General features: G+C 43.6%; 1 protein-coding gene across 2 annotated transcripts in view; it reads right to left on the bottom strand.

The window, feature by feature from the left end:
- cad (carbamoyl-phosphate synthetase 2, aspartate transcarbamylase, and dihydroorotase) overlaps positions 1-27,392 on the bottom strand; it is a 60,701-nt gene that overhangs the window by 15,766 nt on the left and 17,543 nt on the right. For both annotated transcript variants that reach the window (XM_080744542.1, XM_080744543.1), the window contains exons 15-35: positions 26,727-26,860; positions 25,407-25,519; positions 24,146-24,310; positions 23,907-23,992; positions 22,512-22,758; positions 21,720-21,818; positions 20,894-21,118; positions 20,174-20,356; positions 15,659-15,877; positions 15,232-15,399; positions 12,957-13,139; positions 11,995-12,099; positions 9,211-9,456; positions 8,145-8,226; positions 6,785-6,951; positions 6,142-6,306; positions 5,100-5,231; positions 4,631-4,832; positions 3,435-3,625; positions 2,488-2,628; positions 1,122-1,217 (exon numbers count right to left, since the gene is read on the bottom strand). In XM_080744542.1, the coding sequence (XP_080600668.1) occupies positions 1,122-1,217; positions 2,488-2,628; positions 3,435-3,625; positions 4,631-4,832; positions 5,100-5,231; positions 6,142-6,306; positions 6,785-6,951; positions 8,145-8,226; positions 9,211-9,456; positions 11,995-12,099; positions 12,957-13,139; positions 15,232-15,399; positions 15,659-15,877; positions 20,174-20,356; positions 20,894-21,118; positions 21,720-21,818; positions 22,512-22,758; positions 23,907-23,992; positions 24,146-24,310; positions 25,407-25,519; positions 26,727-26,860 (3,349 nt within the window). The remainder of the gene's footprint in view (positions 1-1,121; positions 1,218-2,487; positions 2,629-3,434; positions 3,626-4,630; positions 4,833-5,099; positions 5,232-6,141; positions 6,307-6,784; positions 6,952-8,144; positions 8,227-9,210; positions 9,457-11,994; positions 12,100-12,956; positions 13,140-15,231; positions 15,400-15,658; positions 15,878-20,173; positions 20,357-20,893; positions 21,119-21,719; positions 21,819-22,511; positions 22,759-23,906; positions 23,993-24,145; positions 24,311-25,406; positions 25,520-26,726; positions 26,861-27,392) is intronic.

The raw sequence follows: 27,392 nt of genomic DNA, 5'->3' as shown, positions 1-27,392 counted from the left end.
TGTATCATTATTTTAAGCTTTAACTATTGAAAAACAGCAGATATACAAGCTCACAGAGCGGCACCGAGTGCCGCGCTGCGAGCTTGTAGATCTGCTATTTTTGACCCGATTCTATAAGTGTCTTTTGAATCCTTCTAAGATTTGTTTTAAAAACCCTATGTTTCTATGTCAGCAATCTGGCCAGCCATCGTCAAAGAAAAGGTCCTTTTCACTTAACTGGAGCTCAGTTAGTCTGTTCTTGAGAGACTGCTATGTCAGTGGTTCTCAAACCTTTTCATGTGAAGGACCCCCAAAATGATATTTATTTGGCCATGGACCCCCATTTCAAAATATCTAGTTCCAGGGACCACCCAGAAGCAAAATTTGAGTTACAAACGTTCGCTTTGAAAATACATATATTCAAAGATTTGCACAGATTTTCACGACTTTTTCAAAAATAGCAGATCTACAAGCTCGCAGCGCGGCACTCGGTGCCGCGCTGTGAGCTTGTATATCTGCTATTTTTCTAAAGTTAAAGCATAAAATAATGGTTAAAGTGGTTAAAATCTAACGCGACTCGGGCGCGTTCCAGGCATTTGAGAGTTAACCAGCTTATCACTAGGATCTGATGATAGATTATGAAGCAATACCAGCTATCAGAAAATACAGGATAAGCAGATACACTGGAGTGACTGCTGCTCATACAAGTACGTATACCGTGATATTGAGTACGTATACCGTGATATTGAGTACGTATACCGTGATATCTATTTACAATCTCCCTGCATTTACAGTAGAATGTTTCCATAGGCTACTGTACATTCACACAATACAATGTCCTTATCTTCTGATTACATTAACGGTATTCCATTCTAGAGTATTAACTCAATGACTTCACTTCTCTGACCAACTTTAAAAATGGGTACAGGAGGCTAGAGAAAATGAACAAAAGGGCAGCCCCAAAAAGAGGATTTATTTGGTGAGTGAATGGGATCATGGCTATGTTCCCTCGACCCTATGTTCCCTCACTGAGGTTAGGGTTAGGGTTAGGCATATTTGTTAACATTGAGGGAACATAGGGCTGAGGGAACTTGAGCATGGACCCGAGTGAATGAGTGAAAGAGTTAAGTGTTCATGTATACCAGTGGGATTTCTTTAACTGGCTCAAGGGGGACGGTGGGAACGGCTGCAGCAGGCCACGTTTTCACATCTTCTCCATAACCTGGAGGCACCAACACCTGACAGACAGAGAGAGAGAGAATTAGTACATCAACATCTAGATACAGCAAAGTAATCAATTACAATATATTAGGCCTTAGGGCATTCACCATACAAGTCGAATATTCGCTTATTTTTCTTTTTTTTAATTGTTTTCTCTTTAAAAAATATATAGTTTATAAAGCTTGGCTAGATAGGAAGTCATAAGAATGAGTTGTCAATGCCCTTGGTGGATGAATTTGTTAATGCTCTATACCAGGGGTTCCCTTTTTAGGCCATGACCCCCAAAATAAACATATTTGAACTGGGGACCCCCACCCTGACAAGCACTTAAATTACATTTAATGTGACTCGGTTCTGCAGATAAATATTGTGAAAATAGCAGATCTACATGCTCACAACGCGAGGCGTTGTGAGCATGTAGATCGGCTATTTTCACAATGTTTGCCTCTTGCTGACTTAATATTTGACAGTTTGGCCAGTCCTGTCGAATATTCGACTATTCGAATACTTTGAGGTAGAATAATTTGAATACTAAAAATCCCTTTCATGAATGCCCTACAATATATCCAGACATGGATGACCAATTTGTGCCAACAACAAATACATCTCACTCAGGTATTCACTCATGACCTGAACATGCAGTAAATGTAATGGGTAGGGCTGTCACGATTATGAAATTTTACATGACTATTAATTGTCACTCAGATAATTGCGATTAACGATTTAATTGTGTTTTTGTCGTTGACAATTACATTTCTGTTTGGCTTGTAGGCTTTGAAGTTGCACATGGCAGATATGACACATAACCTAAATATACAAAGAAATTACTGATATAATTGACAACTTTATACTTAAAAAATCACACTTGTGTGAACTGAGCGGTGGAGGCTGTGTGTGTGTGTGTGTGTGTGTGTGTGTGTGTGTGTGTGTGTGTGTGTGTGTGTGTGTGTGTGTGCGTGTGAATGTGAGTCTGAACAACAGCGCCCCTCCCTTAACATGTGTGGTCAGAAAAGGTTACTGCAGGCTACAGACACGGACGCAGACAGACATACATACCCACACACACCGCCACGTATAGGAGCGTTGTGACCACCGCTCAAAAACAACATTGATAGAGGAAATAGCCGATCTACAAGCTCACAACGCGTCGCATGAGCTTGTAGATCTGCTATTTCCACAATTTTGTTATTATGTCGCGATTATGTCAAATAATTGCGATCAGACGATTATGTAATAATTGTTACAGCCCTAGTGAACCTGTGGAGGAACAGTACAGTGCGTGCTCACCTGGCCATCGATGTAGGCCACCTCCCCTCGCAGCACCACTCGGCGCACCTTGCCTTTCACCTTCATACCCTGGAAGGGCGTCCACTTGGACTTGGTGAACTGCATAGCCTCAGGGATCACCCACTCCTGTTCCAAGTCCACCTGAGAGACAGACAGACGGAGAGACAGACAGACAGACAGACAGACAGACAGACAGACAGACAGACAGACAGACAGAGAGACACAGACAGAGAGAGAGACACAGACAGACAGAGAGACACAGAGAGAGAGAGAGACAGACAGACAGAGAGACACAGACAGACAGAGAGACACAGAGAGAGAGAGAGACAGACAGACAGACAGAGAGACACAGAGAGAGAGAGAGACAGACAGACAGACAGAGGGACGGAGACAGTGAATTCACTCCAATCTACATATGTTAGTTGCGTCATGGCAGACATTTTGAAATTAAATTGAGATGCAAAAGGCTCTATGACACCTCTATGAGAAGCTCTAGAACAGCTCTCGTCAGCATTTCTCATGGGCTGAAAGCTTGACAGGCCTTCCGCACCTAGTTAAGGTTGCTAATGTAAGGAACTGAGATGAGACATGGTGACTGTCAACACCTGTCTGGGCGTGTTTACAGTATGTCTAGAGTCATGTCATCAACATGGATCTGTCCCATTTAGCGCCACCATCAGGGCGATTTTTTCAAACACATTTTTGGCCACTGCTCCTACAGATTTTGGCCTAAAATCACGCAAAGTGGTACACAGTATCTCTAAAGTCATGCCATCGACATGGATCTGTCCCATTTCCCCTCCTGATTGGCTACGAGTCTACGAATGCTTTCTAAAGTTTGTGTATGCGACGTGACGGTCGCTTATCTCCCGATTAGGGAGTCTTACTGGTAATCTACAGTACATACCTCCACATAGGTGTTGTCCTGAGTAATGTACAGTATATACCTCCACATAGGTGTTGTCCTGTGTAGGGAGGTTGAAGATCTTGCGGGGGTTGTCGTACAGTCGTCGGATGATGTCGTCCATGGTGAGGCGTCCGTCGCTGACGGCGGTCAGCAGCAGGGGTAACATGGTTTCCAGGCCGGGGTAGCCCGGAGGGGGCTTCTCCCCACTCTTCTCCTCCACGGAATGGGGAGCTGAATGAGAGGCACAACACACACACAAACAAAAAGACAAATCATCAAACAGGTGGTCAGTAAACTAATGGACAAATGACAGCAAAGTACAATCAAAACTGTGGTGGCAGAAATTTATAGATCCCCATATATGTTTGTATCCTACTTATATTCAACTTTGTAGAACTTATAGTCTAAAGAAAATCTCACAAGCCAAAGTACTCATTTAGATTTGCCTGCAGCTGTCAAACAGCTGTGTCAGCATAAAACCTGTACCCAGCATAAAAGTGATGCTATACATGTGGGGTAGGGTTATACATATGGTCATTGCAAACTTACCAGTCAGCCTCATTATATAATGTATGGTACTTAGAACATGTTCATGTGTATCTCCATCTAGCAGGGTTCCCACACATTTTTACCAATTATTTTCCAAAACTTTTCCAGAATATTTAACCCAATTTCCAGGACTATATAACAATAATTCAGCTCAATAACAGGTCGCTTACTCCTATGCACAATGCCCAAAGACAGGTAGTGTATGCCAGTGGTTCTCAACCTCAACAATTTTGTATAAGACGGTTCTATTGTGAAAACAGCAGATCTACATGCTCACAACGCCTCGCAACGCGAGACGTTATGAGCATGTAGATCGGCTATTTTCACAATTTCTGCCTCTAATATTTGACAATTTGGCCCATGTTTAATTTGTAATTTCAGAGGTATTAACAAAATCAATAACCAAAGACAATGCATAGATATTTTTTCCAGGACCCTTGATAAATTCCAAAACTTTTCCAGTACTGGAAAAATATTTTTCTAATTTGAAAATATTTCCAGGAATTTCATGACCGTGGGAACCCTGGGATGGATAGCATCTTGGTGTATAAGAGGTTTCCCATATGACACTTCAAGTAGCTTGTGCCCCGAGAGGGCTGACAGGAGCAGGTCAGGAGGCCTGGTTCCTCATGATCTGTAATGCTGTCCTTCATCCTTGTGGAACATAAAACCATCCTGTCTGCTCACCGTGGTCGGTGGCGAAGCAGTCAATGATATCCAGGTGTTCCCAGAGGGCCTCCATGTCCTCACGGCTCCCCAGCATGGGCCTCACCTGGGCCCGACCCGCACCGATGACCCCCACGTTGTCCTCACACAGGAAGAGGTGGTGGGGCGCCACCTCACACGTCACCAGGATGCCCTTCTGCTTGGCAGCCCGGATGATCAGGATCTATGGGCGAGAGGGCAAGATGTGGTGTTCAGTTGTTGGTGCAGCCGGAGCCATGTGAAGCCTCCACAACAGTCGAGACATTTGGGGAAGAAAATCTAATGTCTCAGGGCTGCATTGTAAAGTGAAGAGTGTTTAGTGTGCAATTGCTAACTCCTTAGCAAAGTTCATCAGAATCAAAATGTTTTTTGGATATTTTCCTTGTAAGTGGTTCGATTTGATGTACTAGGTCTTATTGAAGTTCATATTAAGGGGTAATGAAGAGCTCACCTCTTCCTTCTTGGCCACATGGCAGATGTGTACGGGTCTCTGGTAGAGCTGGGCCACCATCAGAATGGCTGCCACCGTCTGCTTCTCAGCGTGGGCTACGATGGGCATCTGTTTGGGCCACTTCTCAAAGTGCTACAACAACAGGGAGAGATGCAACCTGTTAGATCATCTGTTTGGGCCACTTCTCAAAGTGCTACAACAACAGGGAGAGATGCAACCTGTTAGATTCACAGCCTCTACATCACCGACACAACTGCTCCCCCTAGAGGTGAAATCAAGATTATGTAAAAGTTTTAAAAGTAATTTCATTTTTTTTGTATCATTCAGCATTTAACAGAACACAGATCATCTACAGTTTAGGCATTTAGCAAACACTTTTAATCCAAATCGACTTACAATAAGCAGGTAATACATCACTATAATAAGCAAGATAATATGTCAGTACATCAACAACAATACAACAAATGCATAGGAATATCAATCTAGAAAAAATAATAACATAGGTAGACCATGCACCTAATATTCTAAAAACGTCTAAAAACCTAAGAAAAAAAGAGAAAAACTATTTAGCTTCATGTGTGGTCAGTGAGGGAAGGACAGTGTTACAGTAGTGCTATGGGTTTAGGTGGAGTCTGAAGAGGTGAGTCTTCAGTCCCTGTGTTGGCTGATCTGAGTGAACGGGTGGGGGTGTAGGGGTTGATCAGGTTTTGTCGATTACTGTACTTGGTGTAAATCAAACAATCTTCATTATATGACTTGTATTTAGATTGTCTCTAGCAATCTGAGTTCTCAGAAGTTCTTTTTCTCGCCACTAGGGGGGCGAGAAGAACCTCTGGGCCAAAACTATGATATTCCTGGCCAGGAAGTTGTCCCAGGCTCAGAATCTAAGCCTGGACAATACAAGACGTAGAGCCCTGTGCAAACCTTCAAAACATTCAGAATAGAAACAACAAACAACAACACTACATCAATCTGCAGCCCATGTTTCGAGGTGAATCCTACCAGACTAGTCTCTAGTGGACATTGACCGTCCCCTGCCTACCTCCATCCACAGAGACACGTTGTCCATCTTCAGTGAGGAGTAGGTGTCGTTCAGGTACATCTTGAGGCCGACTGCCTGACTGGCGATGAGGGGAAGGAGGGCTGCGTTGTCCGAGGCCGCGCCCACAAACAGGGCGTAGTCACAGCGACAGCCTGCCTTGGCCAGCTGAACACACAGAGTACCAGAGAATTACATCACACAGGAAAAGGTCAAGACTGACACCCGATTTATACTTGGTTGTTGCATACCAAAAATAGCAGATCTAGAGTACAAGCTTGACACTTTGTGATCATTGGTGTACGACACATGCAAGCCGTCGGCATGCAAATAGGTATGAATCAGGCGTAATAAAAGCCATTTCCCCTCCCCTGAAGACAAGAAAATACTTCCTCTTGTCCCTAATAATAGTCTAATTGTTCTATACAAATTATACAGTATAATTTACTGTAGTACAATTCTGTAATAAGAAATCAAACCTAAAAGCTGAGCACTAATATGTAGTTAACCCAAAATGATTTAGCAAATACAAGACTGTCTACTTTAACCATGACTTGAATCAATTTGTCACCAAGCCACTGCCTGCCAAATCCATTATAAAAGATGATTGAAAAAAGAATAATGAAAGCCAGGCCCGTATAGCTACCTTCTGCACCAGTGCCAGAGTGCTGTGGTCGATGACAGAAGGTGACGTGTTGGGCATGGCACAGACCATGGTCACCCCCCCTGCCAGGGCAGCCGCCGTGCCAGAGGAGAAGTCCTCCTTGTGGGTGGCACCGGGCTCACGCAGGTGAACATGGACATCGATGAGACCTGGACAGCAGGAGATGGCGGGGAGTCAACAACCATAGCCATGGAGAGTTCAGGAGAAAAGAGATTGTTTCAGGCATACGACTGATGGCCGTTAGGAGTTACTACGGTTATCAAAAGGTGCACAGCACACCCGTCCTTATGAGGTGCCAGCCAACGGAATAAACAATAAACCAGGGGTCTTCAACAGGGGGTCCTCAGAGTTACTACAGGGGGTCCTCCAAATCATAGAAACTTTTTTCTCCTTTTTTATATTAACCGCTTGAACCCTTGCGCCCATATTCTGAGAACTTTAGCCAAAAATAGCAGATCTATGTAGAGGGGAAAAAGAGCAGACTAAGTAAAGAGTGAAAGGTCAAGTTTATTAAGTATTGATGGTTCAAGTGGATAAATATCTGAAAACACAAATTGACACGAATCCAAAATACACTGATGATTGTGCTGTCAAACAATGAAACTAGTATATGGAATCTATTAACAGGTTGTGGGGGTCCCTGCTTCATCTCTCTCTCAGCTAAGGGGTCCTTGGCCTGAAAACATTGAAGACCCATGCACTAAACAATAAAAGAGTAGAGCCACACAATCGTAGCTGCCGATGCAAATTTTATTGGAACACAGAGAGGACCAACGTTTCAGACAGACAAGCTCCCTTCTTCAGGAGTTACTAAACCAAATGTCCTTCCTATAAACATTGTCGAATATAGTAGCAAAAAGAGTTTAACCACTTAAACTTTATATACTGTACATACAGAGTTGACCAGGGTTCCCCAGGGGTAAATAATATACTTGGGGCCCCTCCTTTTCCCCCTCTACACCAAACATATTCTCTGAAAACAGCCAATGTGTTGCGCTGTGACCAGGGGCATAGTTCCGCCGATTTAAAATGACTCCAATACGGAACTAAAACTTCCTATGATTGGCCGCTAGTTGTGCTGTTTTCCGTATCTCTGTATCTCTGCGGTTGCACGTGACCGTTGGCAGCCAATAGCATCCTCTGGTGCCTTTACAATCTATGATGGCAACACCCATGGCCAAGGACTCATATTGTGTCATTTGCGCTGCATTGAAAACCAATGGCTTCACTTTGTCCATATCTTTTATACAGTCTATGGCTGTGACGCATTGTGATATGCAGAGAACAGGGATGCTAGGGTTCATGTTGTGCAGTCTTATTTGTCGTGGTGCTACTGGCTTACCAGGCAGACGGACCAGCTTCTGTGATGTCATGCTGTCGATGTGGGTCTTCACTGGCGGGGTCCGACCAATCTGATGCAGGGCCTAAAAACACAGCAACATTGTTCGACAACCTTGTGAGTCATATAATCAATCAATATTACACGGGAGGCCGGGTGTGCCATATCGTCAAATATCATCACACCGTTGGCAGCGCAGAAGTGATGATATGATATCTGACGATATAATCTGAGTACCCAGAAGTTATTTTATTCGCCACGAGGGGAGCGAGAAGAAATTCTGGGCCAAAACTATGATATTCCTGGCCAGGAAGTTGTCCCAGGCTCAGAATCTGAGCTGGGACAATACTGGATGTAGAGCCCTGTGCAAACCCTCAAAACATGGAGAATAGAAACCACACAACAACACTACAACAATCTGCAGCCCATGTTTTGAGGCGAATCCTACCAGACTACTGACGATATGGCACAACCGGGGGCTACTCTCCATTCCGATATTGACTTCTTATTGTCGAGTGTAATATTGCAATTATACAACTGTTGCCCTTAAAAAAACACGTCAACTTCATTTCATTGTAATTAACATATTCGATAGGTATTTGAACATTTTTAATGTCACATTTAGCTACTATGTCCCTTAACACAAGAAAACTGCTAGCCTAGCCGCTAGCATAGTGTGGGGAGAGGGCAGCGCTTCAGCTTGTTTGCGACGTAGCACACAGCTGATTTCTTTGCTTGATGAGAGCGGTACATGATGCTAGATATCATACCGGTCACATGATTGTTTCAACCAATCAGATTGCTTTCTCGAAACTACCAGTTGTATAATCAATTAGTCACGGATAAAAATAAAATAAAAAAAGAAAACTCTTAAGCCGCTATCAGAGTCGGGTCTGCGGTGGAAGGCTATCCACCGCGGTGTAGTGCGGTGTAGTCTTTTTGAGTCATAAAACTACAACGTTAACGCTCAAAAATACTACACCGCGGTGGATAGCCTTCCACCGCGGACCCGACTCTGTTCGAGGCTTTAGCCAGCCTGGAATAAAACAGTGCCACGACGGGGTCCTACCTGAACAAAGAGCTTGGTGCACTTGATGTCGATGATGAGAGGCACGGAGTAGTCGATGGCCATCCTCCTGGTGCGGTAGCCTTTGGTGACGAAGGACGACAGCCTCCGTCCTCCGCTGTTCCTCATGGACAGGTTGATGACCAGGTCGAAGTGGTTCTCCTCCAGGTAGTTCATGATGTTGAGCTGCTTCTCCTTGGTGGGACACGCGCTCTCCTCCTCCTCGAAGGGCCAGTCCACTGCTGTCACCTAGTGGAGACACGAGGGGAGTGCGATGGAAAGAGAAAGCATTGATTAACCACTTATACACTATATACCAGCCAGGGGTCTTCAACGTTTTCAGGCCAAGGACCCCTTAGTTGAGAGAGAGATGAAGCAGGGACCCCCACAACCTGTTCATAGATTCCATATAGTTTCATCGTTTGACAGCACAATCATCAGTGTATTTTGGATTCATGTCGATTTGTGTTTTCAGATATTTAACCACTTGAACCGTCAACACATTGACTGCTAAATTTAGCCTAAGACGTCTACAGGAGTCTTAAAAGGTAAGCTGGGAAGCTCACCAACTCACCTGGGAGACGTCTGGGGACGTCTTACCTGGTTACCATGGTTACCAGGTAAGCAGAACCTACCGTAGCGGCTGGTGAACAAAAAACACTACATATCCCATCATGCAACTCGGCCACCTGCATCACGCAGCCTCCATTATCCATTTGACTCCTATTCTATGCTGAAACATAAAAACGGCTTTATCTGTGAATAAGGAGCAAATAACGCTGAGGAGGCCGAGATCCGCTCGTTTTCCGCAGCGACACCAAGCCGTGATGGTCGGCCGCGGTTATGATTTCAGTTTCGCGACCGTTTGTAAACAAACTGATCTCCTTCCTGGATCGTCAGTGTACACACACACGCACGGAGCTTCCGGGGCTCTTCAGAATAAAGCGCAAGTCAGTGGTGGCACTGTATATCCTAACCACTAGATGGCGTTGGCGACCTATGTGTTAATAAACTTGACCTTTCACTCTGTAGCTAGTTGGAAGCTAGCTGATTAGCTTCCAACTAGCTACACCGTGTTAGAGTGCTACCAGGCTGTTCATAACAGGCAATATATTTTTATCACCTTTTTGTAACTTTTGTTACTTTGTCGGTTTTGTTTTTGTTTACACTTGCATCTTAATGGAAGTATGGGTTATATGTGCCGATCATCAAGTATATACAGTATATTATTTTAACTCATTTAGTGCCACCCCTTTCACCACTAGAGGGCGCCCAGTGGCCATAGAAAATCCCATAGAGATATGCTGGTATATGCAGAAGCCCTGCAGCCATGACTTGCCTGAACACTTTCCTTTGTGCATGTACAGGAAGAGGATGAAGTTAGCTTGAAGTTAGCTATTGGCTACCAAGCATTTTAGAAGCCTTATTTTCGTCAACTTAGCCATGATTAAACCTTGCACACCTCATGCATGGGAAAAAAACAGAGAAGAATGAGCTCTAAAAAATCCAATGCAATCCTGGATTGCATTGGAGTGGATTTGTGCAGTTTGTTCATAGCTTTCAAACAAAAAAATCCGATTGGAAATCCGTTCAGGCATTCTTGAGATAATCGCCATTATGTTTTACATGTTATGTAAACAAACATGGCTGCCCTGTATGTTAGATGGGGTTGTATGGGGGTGGAACATGCAAAATCGCGATTGAAATCATGTTCACCAGATTTGATGGGGTCCAAAAAAAAAAAAAAAAAAAAAAAATTCAAAATTTTTTTTTTCAAAAAAAAAAAAAGATTTTTTTTTTTTTTTTTTTTTTAAAGCCGAACTTGTTCGGGATCGGCACTCTGCGATACGATAATAAAGCCGAACTAGTTCGGGATTGGCACTCAATGAGTTAATTGAAAAGGGGTCAATTAATAACAATGTATTCTTCTTCCTGCTCCTTTTCGCTCATGGGTTCATTAGATTAAATTAATTCAATTAATTACTTTGATAGAACTGTACTGTGATACACTACCATGTGCAAGACAAAATTAAATGAAGTTGGAAAAGGTCAAACGTCACTCACATCTTATAGTCAGGGAATTTTTATAAAACCCTGTGAATAAATTCCTTACCAAACAATTTCTTCACCAATGTGTTTGTAAAGGTGTCTAGTAACAACAAAGATCAACAATCCCTAGCAAAATGTTTGACTGCTAGGGTAATTCTGGGTCTCATTCACTTACTATATATACACTGTACTATAAGGGGAAAAATCACTCCCAAAAATATGCTTTAAGTAGCATGTTAGGGTTCTAACTAGGTGTTTTTAATTATTCTGAATCCATTGCAAGAATTTGTTTTGCACGAAAAACATTAATTGGGCCAAAAACAGACGCACAAAAACGATGGTTTAGTGATGAGTCATCACTTTTCACAAGGTGTATGGGGTCCATTTTTGGCCCGAGGAATGTTTTTCGTGCAAAACAAATGCTTGCAATGGATTCAGAATAATTCTAAACACCTAGTTAGACCACTCACATCCCACTTAAAGCATATTTTTGGGAGTGATTTTTTCCCTTATAGTACAGTGTATAGTAAGTGAATGAGACCCAGAATTACCCTAGCTGTCAAACATTTTGCTAGGGATGTTGAATTTCAATCTTTGTTAGATATGTTGCTAAACACCTTTACCAACACATTGGTGAAGAAATTGTTTGGTAAGGAATTTATTCCCAGATTTGACAGGTATTCTGATAATTTTCCCTGACTATTAGACATGTTTGCATTAAGAGCAGCCATACTGTACCTTGACTCCATGCTCAGTGTAGAAGTCAGCCGTCCCCAGGCTAGCATAAAGGTCGTAGCCGAGGCTCTCCAGAGCCTGCACTGTAGGCAGCAGCTCACTTTTATTCTGAAAAACACACACGAAAAATACATTTGGACAACGCTGATTCATTAATTGCACAAGAATGATTGCACAAGAATGATTGCACAAGAACGTGCTGTACTGTAGGGTCTTTCAAACGATCCACAATATTTAAGAGTTAATCCAGTAGTTCTCAACTGTCCAAGAAGTACAACGTTAACAATTTCTTGTGTGCTCAGTAGGGGTGTAACGATACATTTTGAACAACAATACGATCACGATACATGGTTTACGATACGATACATGGATGATATTGGTTCATTGATGGCGATACGATACGATTTGATTCAATGATTTAAAATCGATATAGTAACTATTTAGCAAAGACATTAAATCTGTGTGAAACGGGTCAATAGAGCAGGTTTCTTTTAAGGTAAAAATCTATTATTATGGATATACTGTAAATAAGTAAACACTGTGATTCTTAAATCTGCAAATATATTGACATTATATTTCAACACACATGAACAAACCTGCACCTTGACATGAACACAGAGATTACACACATTTATCGATAGACCAAGAGTAGCTATATGGAATGGAAAAGTAATTAGACCCCTCTTTTTCATTTTTTAAAATTGCTAAATACAAAGCACAAATACTCGTTTCCATACAATAGATTACTTGCATTGCAAAAGGATTCGATACAGACTATTTTAAACGATACGATACGATACGATACACAGAGCCAAACAGTACGATATTTGCTTTTGCAAATCTATATACTGTAGTTTGTAGTAGATCATTGCAAATTAAAAAAGATTTTTCGATTCAGCTACTATTTCGTTACACCCCTAGTGCTCAGCAGTCCCCCGTCACCATGGTTGTTTGTGTCCTGGTACCTTGTAGCTGCCGATGCTGAGCAGGATGTTCTTCTTAGGGATCTTGAAGCCGGTAGAGAGCATGGCTTTGAGGTAGGCCTCGTAGCGGTTCTCCCCGAAGCAGGCCACCTCCCCTGTGCTCGTCATCTCCACCCCCAGCACCACGTCAGCCCCCGCCAGCCGAGAGAAGGAGAACTGGGGCACCTGGTGGAGAAGGCCATATGGTTAATATACAGGGTTTGGATGCCATTACAATTATGCATTGGAAGGTAAAACGGGACCTGTTAAGTAAACAGGATTCAGGTCCGTCTGCACATCTTGCAAAACACTAATGGAGAGACATCACAGCAACGCCACAAGTTCAAAGGAATGCGTGTCTCAAAAAAGACGTGTCCCACAGCACTAATAGTGCGTGCGAGATTGTAAAATGCCATAAGTGTGAGAGCTCAGAGCTGTTAGAAGAGTACATGATACCCAATGTATTAGGGCTAATTGTATCCACGTAGTTATCCGTATAAACCCTCACCATTTGGCTCTGACTTAAAGCAGAAATAAGCAGTTTTCTGCTGACATAAGCAGGAATAATGCAATTGCTTATTTTTATTTTTTATTTTTATAATATTATATTCAGGCGGCTAACAATGCTCCCATAAAAAAATAGTCTCTGTGGCGCTTCTAGGAGCTGCAGTCTACCTCCAAAACTATAATTTTATCTGTAAGAAGCTCTGTCATTAGCAGCTCATTGGTGCATGAACCACCTGACCGGGGCGCGTCTAGCAGATTACCAAGCATGTTTAGGAGTAGAGTGCTCGTTTTCGCCAGCGTCGGCAGGTTACTGTCAGAATACAATGGTTATATGTCACAGTTATTGTCCACGACATCGTTATATTTACGGCCTGGGCAAGCCCACAATAAACGCATTCTATTCACCTCCTCTGCCGCGGTCCAAGTGACTACAATGGAGCGCTCCCTACCTCCAGTTCAGCCAATCACAAGCTTGGATCCTAAACCATGTCCTTAAACAAGCTTGGTAATCCACTAGACGCGACCGGGGCTAAAAGGATTGACAGACAGGTCAACCAATCTGAACAAGAACAAGAGGCGGTCCTGATTGGTCTGTTATTTTGGATGGGTGACCCAGTTTAATCGACCAATGACAGAACTTCTCACAGATACAAATAATAGTTTTGGAGGCAGATTGTAGCCCCAGGAAGTGTCACACACACAACATTTCTTTAGGAAGCATTGTTAGCTTAACCTGACTTGCGTCAGATGGTGGCAGTAGTGCGCTACCGCCCTACTTTACCATCTGAGCTCTCTCGGTGAGAGTTGATAACGCTCGTAAAGCCCCGGGCCGGACCAATCAGCGGCAGCTACGGGCGGGCTCTGAGCGGCTCTGAGCCAATAGAGTCTGATTGCATACCACGTGGAAACCCAGGAGTCGGATTCTGGGTGGAACGTCACGCAGACAGGCCAATATGAGTGGTTGGAGTTGGCACTCCCAGACTGTGATAGACAGACGGCCCCATCCAATCACCTGCTAAATAATTTCAAAAAATGGCCCGCCCCTTACATCGAGTCTGCCGGAGCAATCCCAGATGGATAGTAAGCAGAGCGGTATACGCACTGCTGCTATCATCTGGCGCAAGTCAGGTTATTGTTAGCTGCCTGAATAAAATAAAATTAAAATACATTTTTAAAATAAGTAATTGCATGATTCTTGCTTATGTCAGCAGAAAACTGCTTATTTCTGCTTTAAATGAACACAGTAAACACACTACATTTTAAGCTGCGTCACTCCAGTCCGCGTCCACACAGGTCCGCGTTGGTAAAAAAAATCATGTCCCGTTGAAATCAAGGCGATACACCCGGAATAAAGGGAGTCCAAACATGTCCGTGTCTCCGGACAAAATCAATGCTGATTGGCTGTCAGGACGTGATGGGTGGAGTGGGGGTGAAGCGAAGGTCGCTTCAGTTGGATTTTTCCAAGTGGGTCGAAGATACGAGGTGGCCCTTTCGGATCGTTCGCACCGCCCCTTTCGTATGGTTCGCGCCACGCCCGTTCGCGAGTCGTCTCACTGCTTTCACTTTGTATGTAATCGCGCCACTCGAACCATCCAGGTTTGAACCCAGCTTTACAGCGTAGATTGGGGTGCCAGAGTTGGAAAAGGGTATCAAATGGGGGTCTGTGGTCTAATGCATATCATTCAAATGAAAAGGGTTGAGAACCACTGTTATTAAACTGACCCACAAACAGATGAAAAGACAGACGATGAAGCCAGTCTCCTGACCTTACCTTGACGCCGACGATGCCCTTTCCTCTCATGAAGCCGATAGGCTCCACCTCCTCCCCCATGATAACCTGCGTTGCCAGGGCGACCATGTCCACGCCCAGCGTCTTGGAGATGAACGGGAAGGAGCGCGAGACGCGCACGTTGCACTCAATCACCTTCAGCAGGTCGTCCTGAGGGGAACAAAGAATGAAAAAAACTTTAACTACAGGGACAATTGCAGACGAAGAAACACCATTAGTTGAATTGCCCAAAATATCTAAGATTGCAATTACAAATGGAAACTGGAAATAAGCAGCTTTTTCCCATCATCACAGTAAAAGTTTAGATTATAAATAGTATCAATAGTGCTCTGTAGAATATGTGATCTGATGAAAAGAAATAAATATTTTGTGGTGTGGAGCATCAAAGTATTTCCCGCTGCTTCCAGACCTTGGCGATGAGCTGCAGGTTGAAGGGACCGGTGACCTGCAGCTCCTGACCAATGGCGTGGACGATCAACTTGATGCGGTCCATGGTCTTCTGGTTGAGGTCCTGGGGAGGCGTGACCAGCGTGGCGTCCCCAGAGTGGACGCCAGCGTTCTCCACGTGCTCAGACACCGCGATGGCCATCACCACTCCGTCACACGCCACCGCGTCCACGTCTATCTCCTGGCAACATGAAAATATAAGGGCAAACAGACAGAACCAATGTTACAATACACAGCAGAAGGCAGTGTTGCACCTGAACGTGTTCAATGAGCGATCATTCATGAACCTGTTAACCCATTTAGGCCTAGAATTATTGAATGCTCTAACCAGTGAAAAATAGCAGATATACAAGCTCGCAGCGCGGCACCGGTCCTTTTCACTGCTCCAGTGAAAAGGACCTTTTCTTTGACGATGGCTGGCCAGATTGCTGACATAGAAACATAGGTTGTTCAAAAAACCTTAGAAGGATTCAAAAGACACTTATATAGTCCATGGGCCAGACGGGTTGTCGGTATCAAAAAGGTGGCAAAGGTTACCATGCATTTTTGAAAAGCTCTATATCTGTAGATTATATTTTGGTATGATAACCCTTTCTTAGACACAGCTAAATTGGTGTTATCAGCCTCTAGAGTTGGTGTCCCATTAACATTACATTACAGGAAAAAAGGTAAACAAATTAATCTGCTTTTAGTAGCATAAGAGGGGTCAAACTAGGGGGTTTTCATGATGCCGAATCCATTGCAAGTATCTGTTTTGCACAAAAAACATTCCTTGGGGTATAAATGGCCTCAGAAGACGATGCATGTATGGGTGTGCATTCATGTTAGTCGGAGGCCTTAGGGTTTTATTTCTCATGCTAATCAATCTAAAAGCACCAAATTTTGCACAGATGTAGTCCAGGGCATGCTCTAATGATTTAGCCAGGGCTCCCGAGTCGGTGACCTTCGGGCTCCAGAAAACATCCACAAAACTCTGAAAAGTGATGACTCATCACTTTTCATCACTAAACCATTGTTTTTCTGAAGCTGTGACGACCCCGAAGGTCACCGACTCGGGCGCCCTAGCTAAATCATTAGAGCATGCCCTGGGCTACATCTGTGCAAAATTTGGCGCTTTTAGACTGATTAGCACGAGAAATAAAACCCTAAGGCCTCTGACTAACATGAATGCACACCCATACATGCATCGTTTTCTGAGGCCATTTATAGCCCAAGGAATGTTTTTTGTGCAAAACAAATGCTTGCAATGGATTCGGCATCATGACAAACCCCTAGTTTGACCCCTCTTATGCTACTAAAAGCAGATTATTTTTTTACTTTTTTTCCCTGTAATGTAAAGTTAATGGGACACCAACTCCAGCGGCTGATAACACCAATTTAGCTGTGTCTAAGAAAGGGTTATCATACCAAAATATAATCTACAGATATAGAGCTTTTCAAAAATGCATGGTAACCTTTGCCACCTTTTTGATACCGACAACCCGTCTGGCCCATGGACTAATAGAATCGGGTAAAAATTCGACGATTTTTCAAAAATAGCAGATCTACAAGCTCGCAGCACAGCACCGAGTGCCGCGCTGTGAGCTTGTATATCTGCTATTTTTCAATAGTTAAAACATAAAATAATAATACACTATAATGTGTACCCATTCTGAATGGGTTCATATTTTGGGCGAATGTGAACTGAACGTTCTTTATTTCCGCTTGATGAACGTTATTGTCGAACGTCGGCCCGGGCGTCCGTCCTCTCGTCTTTCTTTGCATTCACAAGAAGGGCTGTGTGTGAGTCTCCTCCTCGTTATGTCTCCCAAGTAAAGCCTGACTATACTTCGTCGTATGATGTGTGCTGCATGCCAAAAACAGCTGATCTGCAAGCTCACAACGCGTCGCATCCACGAGACGTTGTGAGCTTGTACATCAGCTATTTTAACCAACGTGGAAACATACAGAATGTGCACGACGGTTGGAAATTTCTGCCTTCACAATAAGGGTGCAGGAAGAGTCGGCACTGGGCACCTAAACATTGTGGGCACCTCAATGTTAAGTTGGATGAAATGATTGCTGTGTGCGGTTTAGTGTTGCGCGGGTCATGTTTTTTTCATAACCCGCACGACCCACAGCCCGCACGGAACGTAACCCGCCCGCACCCGCGCCGCAGAACAATATACAAATCAACGAATCCGCCCGCCCCGCAACCCGCATTTAAAAAAAAGATGGTATATCATCTCCACAATAGCTCATCTTTATATACGGCTCTTCTAAGTACCCAAAGTCGCTTTACAGAAAGGTTTACAGTAGCACAATATTGTCATGGGCTAAATAAACAAACGTGGTGTTCAAATTGGCGTTTAGCCTAAAAGACATTCATTAAAAGACGTTCATTCATATCCATATCAATAGACCTGTATAGTAGGTGTTGAACGACCTTCGCGGGACGTCTCTAGAAGAGCGACCCCCCAAACATTGAATCAGCGCTGCAACACTGCTCGCACTTTAAACAGACAGCAAAAGACGGACAATATTAAATCCTGTTGGTTATTGATTAATCACCAGATTGGAGAGAAGGGAGCGACTCGACTCGAGGTGAGCGTGGTTGGTTCATTCAGTCAAAAAATCCTTCTCACTTGCGAAAGTTGTGTTTCAAATCGTATCCGTTGACTGGCTGGTTATATAACTTAACCGACACAAAGTATTTATAAACGGACTTGTGTGGATGAGAGACATATAAGTGAAATCCTGATCAACGACACGCGTTGAATTGTTTGTGCATCTTCTCTCTGCTGTGCTCACGACCTCACGTTGTGTCAAATGTTGGCAAAATGTGGTTCGCGGCCCCAACAGGAGCGGGACGGTCCTCGCACCAAGGAGCGGAGGAGAAACCTTGCTCCTCTCTGGCGCATTTTAAAACTCGCTCCCTCGTGCTCGTATTCAAACCTTGTATTCTTATTCTTAAAGGCCTACTCTTATTAACTCTTCCCACGCTTTGAACGTTCACGTTCGCCCGATTTCGCAAGACCTCTCCGCCAATACGGCGCTCGTTCGGTTCGTTCGTCTGATGACTGTAAGCTGATGAGGGGTCGCGCGGCCGTCTACTGTAAACACATTTTCCGCGGTGATGGTGTAAAAAATCCATTATGCGCTAACATCAACGGAGAACAATTCACTTCCTTGTTGATTTCCTCTGGCTGTAAGGCTCTGTGGCCAGTGACTGGTCTTCTTCTTCTTCAACACATAACAGGCAAATTCACATTCATTCTCGCATGACGCCGCCCTCTGCTGCCTGGCAGACCAAAGTGCACTATTGCACAACCAAAAAAAATTAAAATAAATAAATAAATGCCTGTCTGTCTATCTACTATAACGTCGCAAAGGTAAGCCGCTTTTTGATGGCACCAGACCCAATAAATAAATAAATAATCTGGCAGTAGGAGAGTTAAGAATAAAAGGCAAATAAGAACAGGTGATTATTCTTATTTATTTTTTGCACATGAGTGGTGATAACCCGCCCGCCCGCCGCCCGCCAATTGAGTCTGAAAACCTTGACCCACCCACCCGCATGCGGGCGGGTTGGCGGGCGGGTGGGGGCACCGGGTCGGCCCGCGCACCACTAGTGCGGTTCTATCTGGGTTGTGTAAATAATTTTGACAAATAATAGCTTGCAGCAACATTTAAAAAAGAAAGAAATGAATAGCCAAAAGTATAAAAGATTATGTTTTTTTTTTTAAAGAACCAAGTTAGTTCATTTTGGGGAACCATGAACTTTAGTTCAAAATGTGGAATTATGAACTATGAAATGAACTAGTTCATTTTAGAAGTTTTGAACTTGAACTAGTTCATGTTGAAAGTGAACTTTCCCAACACTGGCAGAATGTATGCTATAATATTAAAAAGAATAGAAGTCCGCAGACTCCGCACAACAGCTGATGCTCCACAGTGTTTATTAAATTAAAACATCAAGTTTGACGTCATTTCGGCCATCAGCTGGCCTTCACCTGATGAAGGCCAGCTGATGGCCGAAACGACGTCAAACTTTATGTTTAATTTAACTCATTGATTGCCCTTTTCAAGATGGCCACCAAGTACCAGGATGCCACGTTCCTAAATTTCTAGTGCACGGATCAATTTTTAGTGCACGGATCGTGCACGCCCATGCCTAGATTATGCACCATATGTGTAGTACTTTTTAACAGCTTTCAAACAACACACTGTGGAGCATCAGCTGTTGTGCGGAGTCTGCGGACTTCTATTCTTTCTAATCTCATGTCGACCTGAGCCCAGCACCAGCACTTGGAAAGGATGTGCGCATCATCTTGTTCTTTTAACCAGAATGTATACTATAGGCATCGAAAATGCTTTGTGGAATGACTGCACTTGGCCATCAAAATGATTCTGATCACCTCTAATGTGTGAGTGTGTGTCGGTTCCTCTGACCTTGGCTTCCTGTATGAACATGCTAGTGTGTGTTGGTGTCTCTGACCTTGGCTTCCTGTATGAACTTGGATATGACCACCGGGTGCTCCTTGGACACGGCCACGGCACTGCTCAGGTATTTCTCCAGGTCGCTGTCGGTGTAGGCTACGTTCATGGCCGCTCCGCTCAGCACGTAGGACGGACGCACCAGGCAGGGGTAGCCCACCGTCTCACAGAACTTCATGGCAGACTGGGGAGGAAGGCAGAGGGGGAGAAAATGAAGAAGAAGCTTGTAGATCCGCTATTTTTGAAAAATCGTGAAAATTAGAATTTTGACCCGATTCTATAAGTGTCTTTTGAATCCTTCTAAGATTTTTTGAAAACCCTATGTTTCTATGTCAGCAATCTGGCCAGCCATCGTCAAAGAAAAGGTCCTTTTCACTTAAATGGAGCTCAGTTAGTCTGTTCTTGAGAGACTGCTATGTCAGTGGTTCTCAAACCTTTTCATGTGAAGGACCACCAAAATTATATTTATTTGGCCACGGACCCCCATCTCAAAATATTTTGTTCCAGGGACCCCCCAGAAGCAAAATTTGAGTTACAAACGTTTGCTTTGAAAATACATAATACAAAGATTTGCACACATTTTCACGACTTTTTCAAAAATAGCAGATCTACAAGCTCGCAGCGCGGCACTCGGTGCCGCGCTGTGAGCTTGTAGATCTGCTATTTTTCACTGCTTAAAGCATTCAATAATTCTAGGCCTAAATGGGTTGGTTAAACGTACCTCTGTGTCAGACAGCTCCTTCCAGCGTGGCTGGCTGATACCGATGGTGTCCAGCATGCGTGAGAACTTGAACCTGTTCTCCGCAGAGTCTATGAACTCGGGGGAGGTGCCCAGGATGCGGCACTGCTGCCGGTGCAGCGCCATGGCGATGTTGTTGGGCAGCTGGCCACCCATGGACAGGATGACACCCTCTGGGTTCTCCATCTCATAGATGTCCATCACCACCTGGAAGAGGGGCAAAGGAGTGGGTTAGACATCTTTATCATGCACCAGAAACAGGCCATATGTAAGCTCATAATGGTTCTGAACCACTGCTTCACAGCTATTACTATACTATGCCAGTGGTTCTCAACCTTTTCAGGCCGTGACCCCCAACACAATCATATTTTAACTGGGGACCCCCCCAACCTACCAAGAGTTGAGGCATTACATTTTGTGTATGACGGTTCTATTGTGAAAATAGCAGATCTACATGCTCACAACGCCTCGTGTTGTGAGGTGTTGTGAGCATATAGATCAGCTATTTTCACAATTTCTGCCTCTATTATTTGACAATTTGGTCATTGTTTAATCTGTCATTTCAGGTATTAAAACTTGTCGCTTTAGAAACCTGCAGATACCCTCTATACACTTAAACCTTATGTTAGTTTGATTACTGTTGAGTGAGAAAACAATGTTGCACATAAAAGTAATCATCTGGGGGGACCCCCGAAATAATGTGGAGACCCCCCTGGGGGTCCTGACCCACAGGTTGAGAACCACTGTGCTATGCTACAGTGCCAGTCTGTGTTTGGGGAGCACAATGTCAGTGGGTATCTATTCTTACCTCAAATGAGATCTCATCGAAGTAGAGGCGGTTACACATGTCATAGTCTGTGCTGACCGTCTCTGGGTTGTAGTTCACCATGATCGTCTTGTAGCCCATCTAGAAGGAGAATCCCAATACCACTATTAGATTAACAGCATCCTGTTAACACATTGATTGCCAAGGCCCGAGTTTCCCGAGTTATTACAGTAGTCCCAGGCTGCCACAGCCCGAGTTTCCCGAGTTGGCAGCCATTTTTTTTTTTTTTTTTTTTTCAAAAAGTTTTTTTATAAAAAAAAAATCCAAAAATGTCTAAAATGTATTAGGCATGATCGCAATCGCGAAATTGCATGTTTAGCCCCATAACAAACACATCTTTCAAAATGGCAAAATGTTTGTTTTGTCTGACTTTGAAGGCTTCTATCTCGGATTTCCAAGCGGATTTTTTTGTTTGAAAGCTGTTAAAAAGTACAACACATATGGTGCATTATCTAGGCATAGGCAAAAATTGATCCGTGCACTAGAAATTTAGGAACGTGGCATCCTGGTACTTGGCAGCCATCTTGAAAAGGGCAATCAATGAGTTAAATTCATGTTCAAATATGATTAAATGTGCCCAATTCATATTTAGATTCCCCCCCCCCCCCCCCCCCATCATCAGAAATATCTACTGTAACTACATGGAAAAAAATAAAATTAAAAGAACTGACTTTGGTTAAGGCCAGAAAACCAATAACAAAAATATGTCCAGGACATTAATTACATACTTAGTTTTTAAATAAGGATACTTAAAAAAACAAATTTTATCTTCACCTTCCTGAGTTCCATGATGCAACCGACGGCGCACCAATCAAACTCCACGCTGCTGCCGATGCGATAGACCCCCGAGCCAATCACCATGACGTGCTGCTCCTCGAAGGCCAGGTCGTGTTCCGTGCCGTGATAGGTCAGATACAGGTAGTTGGTGAAGCACGGCCACTCGGCCGCCACCGTGTCAATCTGCTTCACCACCGGCAGGATGGACCAATCACGACGCAGCTTCCTCACGGCCAGCTCCGTACTGTGGGAGGGGAATTAGAGATTATAAAAGATCAGCGGTTCAGAAATAATTTAATAGCCAAATAACAACCATTTCTTTAGAACAAGGGTCTTCAACAGGTGGTCCGGGACCCCTAGGGGGTCCTCAGACTTACTACAGGGGGTCCTCCAAATCTTTGTGTGATAGAATTTTTTTTATTCCCTGAGAACTTTAGCCAAAAATAGCAGATCTACAAGGTCACACGCCTCGCGCTGCGAGGCGTTGTGAGCTTGTAGATCGGCTATTTTAGGCAAAGGGGTTTATTGTAGAGGGGAAAAAGAGCAGACTAAGTACAGAGTGAAAGGTCAAGTTTATTAAGTATTGACGGTTCAAGTGGTTATCTGAAAACCCAAATTGACATGAATCCAAAATACACTGATGATTGTGCTGTCAAACAATGAAACTATGGAATCTATGAAAAGGTTGTGGGGGTCCCTGCTTCATCTCGCTCTCAACTAAGGGGTCCTGGGCCTGAAAACGTTGAAGACCCCTGGTTTAGAATAGCAATAAATAAATAAATAGCATATTAGCGCTGGGCAATATATATCGTGAACCTCAATTTGATGAATATTTTATTAATGCTCAATATGGAAAGGATAATATCCAGTTTAATTCCTAAAGTTCTTCAGCTCTATCGCAGCTCCAGCTTTTCACTGTCTGAGCAGCACTCCTTCGTGTGGACAACAAGCAGACTCCACCCCTGCTACTGAGTACACAGTCACCTTCAAAGTTCATTTAAAGGTGATACACCATGAAAATTCACTTTTCCTATTTTAAAACCTTTTTTTGGGGTCACACTAGCACCTTCTATCCTCACAAAGTCCCATTTCAGACCGTTGTGTCTTTCTCTGGTTTTGGGAAGGTGGAGGTTAAAAGCATCCCACGGGTTCTCAAAAACAGGCTGTCCAGATTTGCTGCCGTTTGGCCGTTTATGACGGGGGGGAATGCTCTGAGAGCCATTCAAAAATGAGAGGCTCTCTATTCAGGAGTGGTAATTTAGCCTCAAACCCTTTGAAAAAAACGTTTTTGGGACATAAACAATATGACATAAATACTTTTTAAATGAATGGTGTATCACCTTTAACATGTAACAATTTAGCTAAATGATCCTTCCACACACACACACACACCTCTGCACAGCCAGTGCAATCTGTTTGTCGGAGAAGCCCAACTGCTTGGCCTTCCTCATCACGTCTGGAGGCATGGCACTCTCGTCCTGAATGGAGGAATATCGTAAACAAGACACCATGAATTGAAATGAACCACTCTGGCGTGACCTACCAATTCTCCCTAGTCTAAGAAGGGACAGACAGTACAGATACTGTAGAATATTATTTTTCCTTTTAACCGTTCTATTTGCCATCCTGACCTGCTTGTAGGTCTCCAGCAGGTGCTCGTGGTCCGTGATGTTCTTCATCTTGTGGAGGAACCAGCGGTCGATCTTGGTGAGCTCGTACAGATGGTCCACGGCGTAGCCTGCTCTGAGGGCCGCCGCCAGGACGAAGATACGCTTGTCAGTGGGAATCTGCAGCTCCTGGGGAACGAATTGATTGATTGATTTGATTGATTGAAGACTTTATTAGAAGAAGTTTGCATAGGAAAAAGTACAGTTTACTGGTACAAGGTCAACTAAAAGGAGATCCTAGAAAAGACTAAGCTTATTTCCATAGGAAACCATTGAAGTATCTCATATAACATTGAATGACAGACGGATAGAACACAGTACTATGTAGTAGATATAGTCAGGAAAAGAAAAACTATTAAAAATAAAAAACATCATACTGTACAGTAAGTAAATACAAAGAGGGGTCAGGGGAGGGGAGGGCTGGGCTATGTTTGTTTTTACCAGTTGCGAACGGCTGCTGCCTGTAAGTGGTTTTTCAGGGCGATTTTAAAGGATGCTAGTGATCCACAATGACAAAACAATTGGAGCTACAAGTTCAAAACCCTCCACAATGTGTCACAACGCAACAGTGAGTGTGTAGTGTGTCACAACGCAACTGTGAGTGTGTAGATTTGATCTAGTTCACCATTTGTGAAAGTATAAAAAATGGCTGAAGTGATGCAAACCAGGAAAATCAACACTTATGGCCATATGACAATATTCCTATATCCCAAATCTCAGATGATATCTCGTCTCATCTAGAGCAGGGGTCTTCAACGTTTTCAGGCCAAGGACCCCTTAGTTGAGAGAGAGATGAAGCAGAGACCCCCACCTTTTCGTAGATTCCATATAGTTTCAATGTTTGACAGCACAATCATCGGTGTGTTTTGGATTCATGTCAATTTGTGTTTTCAGATATTTAACCACTTGAACCGTCAATACTTAATACTTGACCTTTCACTCTGTACTTAAGTCTGCTCCTTTTCCCCTCTACACCAAACTTCTTTGCCGAAAATAGCCGATCTATAAGCTCAGCTTGTAGATCTGCTATTTTTGGCAAAAGTTCTCAGAATATGGACACTAGGGTTCAAGTGGTTGATATAAAAAAGGAGAAAAAAAGTTTCTATCAAACACAGATTTGGAGGACCATCTGTAGTAACTCTGAGGACCCCTTGGGGGTCCCGGACCCCCTGTTGAAGAATCCCTGATCTAGAGACACGATCCCACAGAGCGTCTCCCGTCTCACCTCGTCGGAGACGGGTTTGATGGTGTGGTCGAAGCCCACACAGTTCTCATCCACCATCCTGAGAGCTTTCTGAAAAGCCTCCTCAAAGCTCCGTCCGATAGCCATCACCTCACCTGGATAGAATACATGTTAAGACCTCAGTTAATTACATTAATCACCAAATAACATTGTACAACTGTGAAAATATTAACAGTTTACAGTTTAGGCATTTAGCAGACTCTTTTAATCCAAAGCGACTTACAATAAGCAGATAAAAACATCACAATAATAAACAAGATAATATATCAGTACATCAACAGCAATATAACAAATGCAAATGGATATCCATCTAGAAAAAAAAACACAATATAATCAAAGTTCTAAAAACCTAAAAACAAAAACAAATGCTAACTAGCTTCATGTATGGTCATTGATTTTTCTGTAGTGCTCAGGGTTTAGGTGGAGTCTGAAAAGGTGAGTCTTCAGTCCACGGCGAAAGGTAGCAAGAGAGTCTGTGGTTCTAAGTGTTAACTGTGCCAAAATACCAGAAGACTATATTATTCACCTTAACCACAAGAACCATAGCATCCCTCTTCAGGGCATGGCATAACAGAAAACGGTCAATCTACAGGCTCACAATACATACGGCATTTTCGGCAAGGTTTGGTATGGAGGGAAAGAAATAGGTGGCAGAGTCTAGACTCCCAGGGTACATAAGTATGTAGGATTAAATAACCGCCTATCTTCATTCTTACCCACTCTTCATGGAGCTTCCTATCTTGGTGGACACTGATTCTTACCCACACTCTTCATGGCGCTTCCTATCTTGGTGGACACTCATTCTTACCCACGCTCTTCATGGAGCTGCCTATCATTCTTACCCACGCTCTTCATGGAGCTTCCTATCTTGGTGGACACTCATCCTTACCCACACTCTTCATGGAGCTTCCTATCTTGGTGGACACTCATTCTTACCCACACTCTTCATGGAGCTGCCTATCTTCATTCTTACCCACGCTCTTCATGGAGCTTCCTATCTTGGTGGACACTCATTCTTACCCACGCTCTTCATGGAGCTTCCTATCTTGGTGGACACTCATTCTTACCCACGCTCTTCATGGAGCTTCCTATCTTGGTGGACACTCATTCTTACCCACGCTCTTCATGGAGCTTCCTATCTTGGTGGACACTCATTCTTACCCACGCTCTTCATGGAGCTTCCTATCTTGGTGTTCACTCATTCTTACCCACGCTCTTCATGGAGCTTCCTATCTTGGTGGACACTCATTCTTACCCACGCTCTTCATGGAGCTTCCTATCTTGGTGGACACTCATTCTTACCCACGCTCTTCATGGAGCTTCCTATCTTGGTGGACACTCGGAGGAACTTGCTGAGGTCCCAGCGAGGCACCTTCACCACGCAGTAATCCAGACTGGGCTCAAAGTTGGCTGTGGTCGAGTTGGTCACGGAGTTCCTACATGAAACAACACACTTTAATGATGGAATATGGCTACAACTACTGATTATTTCTAAGGATCATTCAAACAAACAGAGAATCATGTTTTTTTTAATAATTGCTATTATTGAAAAAGTAGGGGGCCAAGTTATAGACCCCTGGGGGGATTCTGGTATATAACTACCAGTAAGACTCCCTAATCGGGAGATAAGCGACCTATCTCCACAATTACACCAAAGATTTGTTTTTCCAAAATAGTCCTGATGGTGGCGCTAGATGGGACAGATGCGTTTTCATTACCTGACTGTAGAGATACTGTGCGATTTGCGTGATTTTAGGGCAAAATCTGTAGGTGTCCAAAAATGTGTTTTAAAAAAACGGCCTGAAGGTGGCGCTAAATGGGACAGGTCCATGTTGATGAGATGAGTGTAGACATACTGTGTACCGATTTGTGTGATTTTAGGGCAAAATCTGTAGGAGCAGTGTCCAAAAATGTGTTTGAAGAAATCGGCCTGATGGTGGCGCTATATGGGACAGGTCCATATTGATG

The sequence above is a fragment of the Nannobrachium achirus genome, assembly GCF_963921795.1.
Source record: "Nannobrachium achirus genome assembly, chromosome: 16".
Taxonomy (NCBI): domain Eukaryota; kingdom Metazoa; phylum Chordata; class Actinopteri; order Myctophiformes; family Myctophidae; genus Nannobrachium; species Nannobrachium achirus.
Note: the sequence above shows the minus strand (reverse complement) of the source record. Positions and strands in the feature narration are given on the sequence as shown.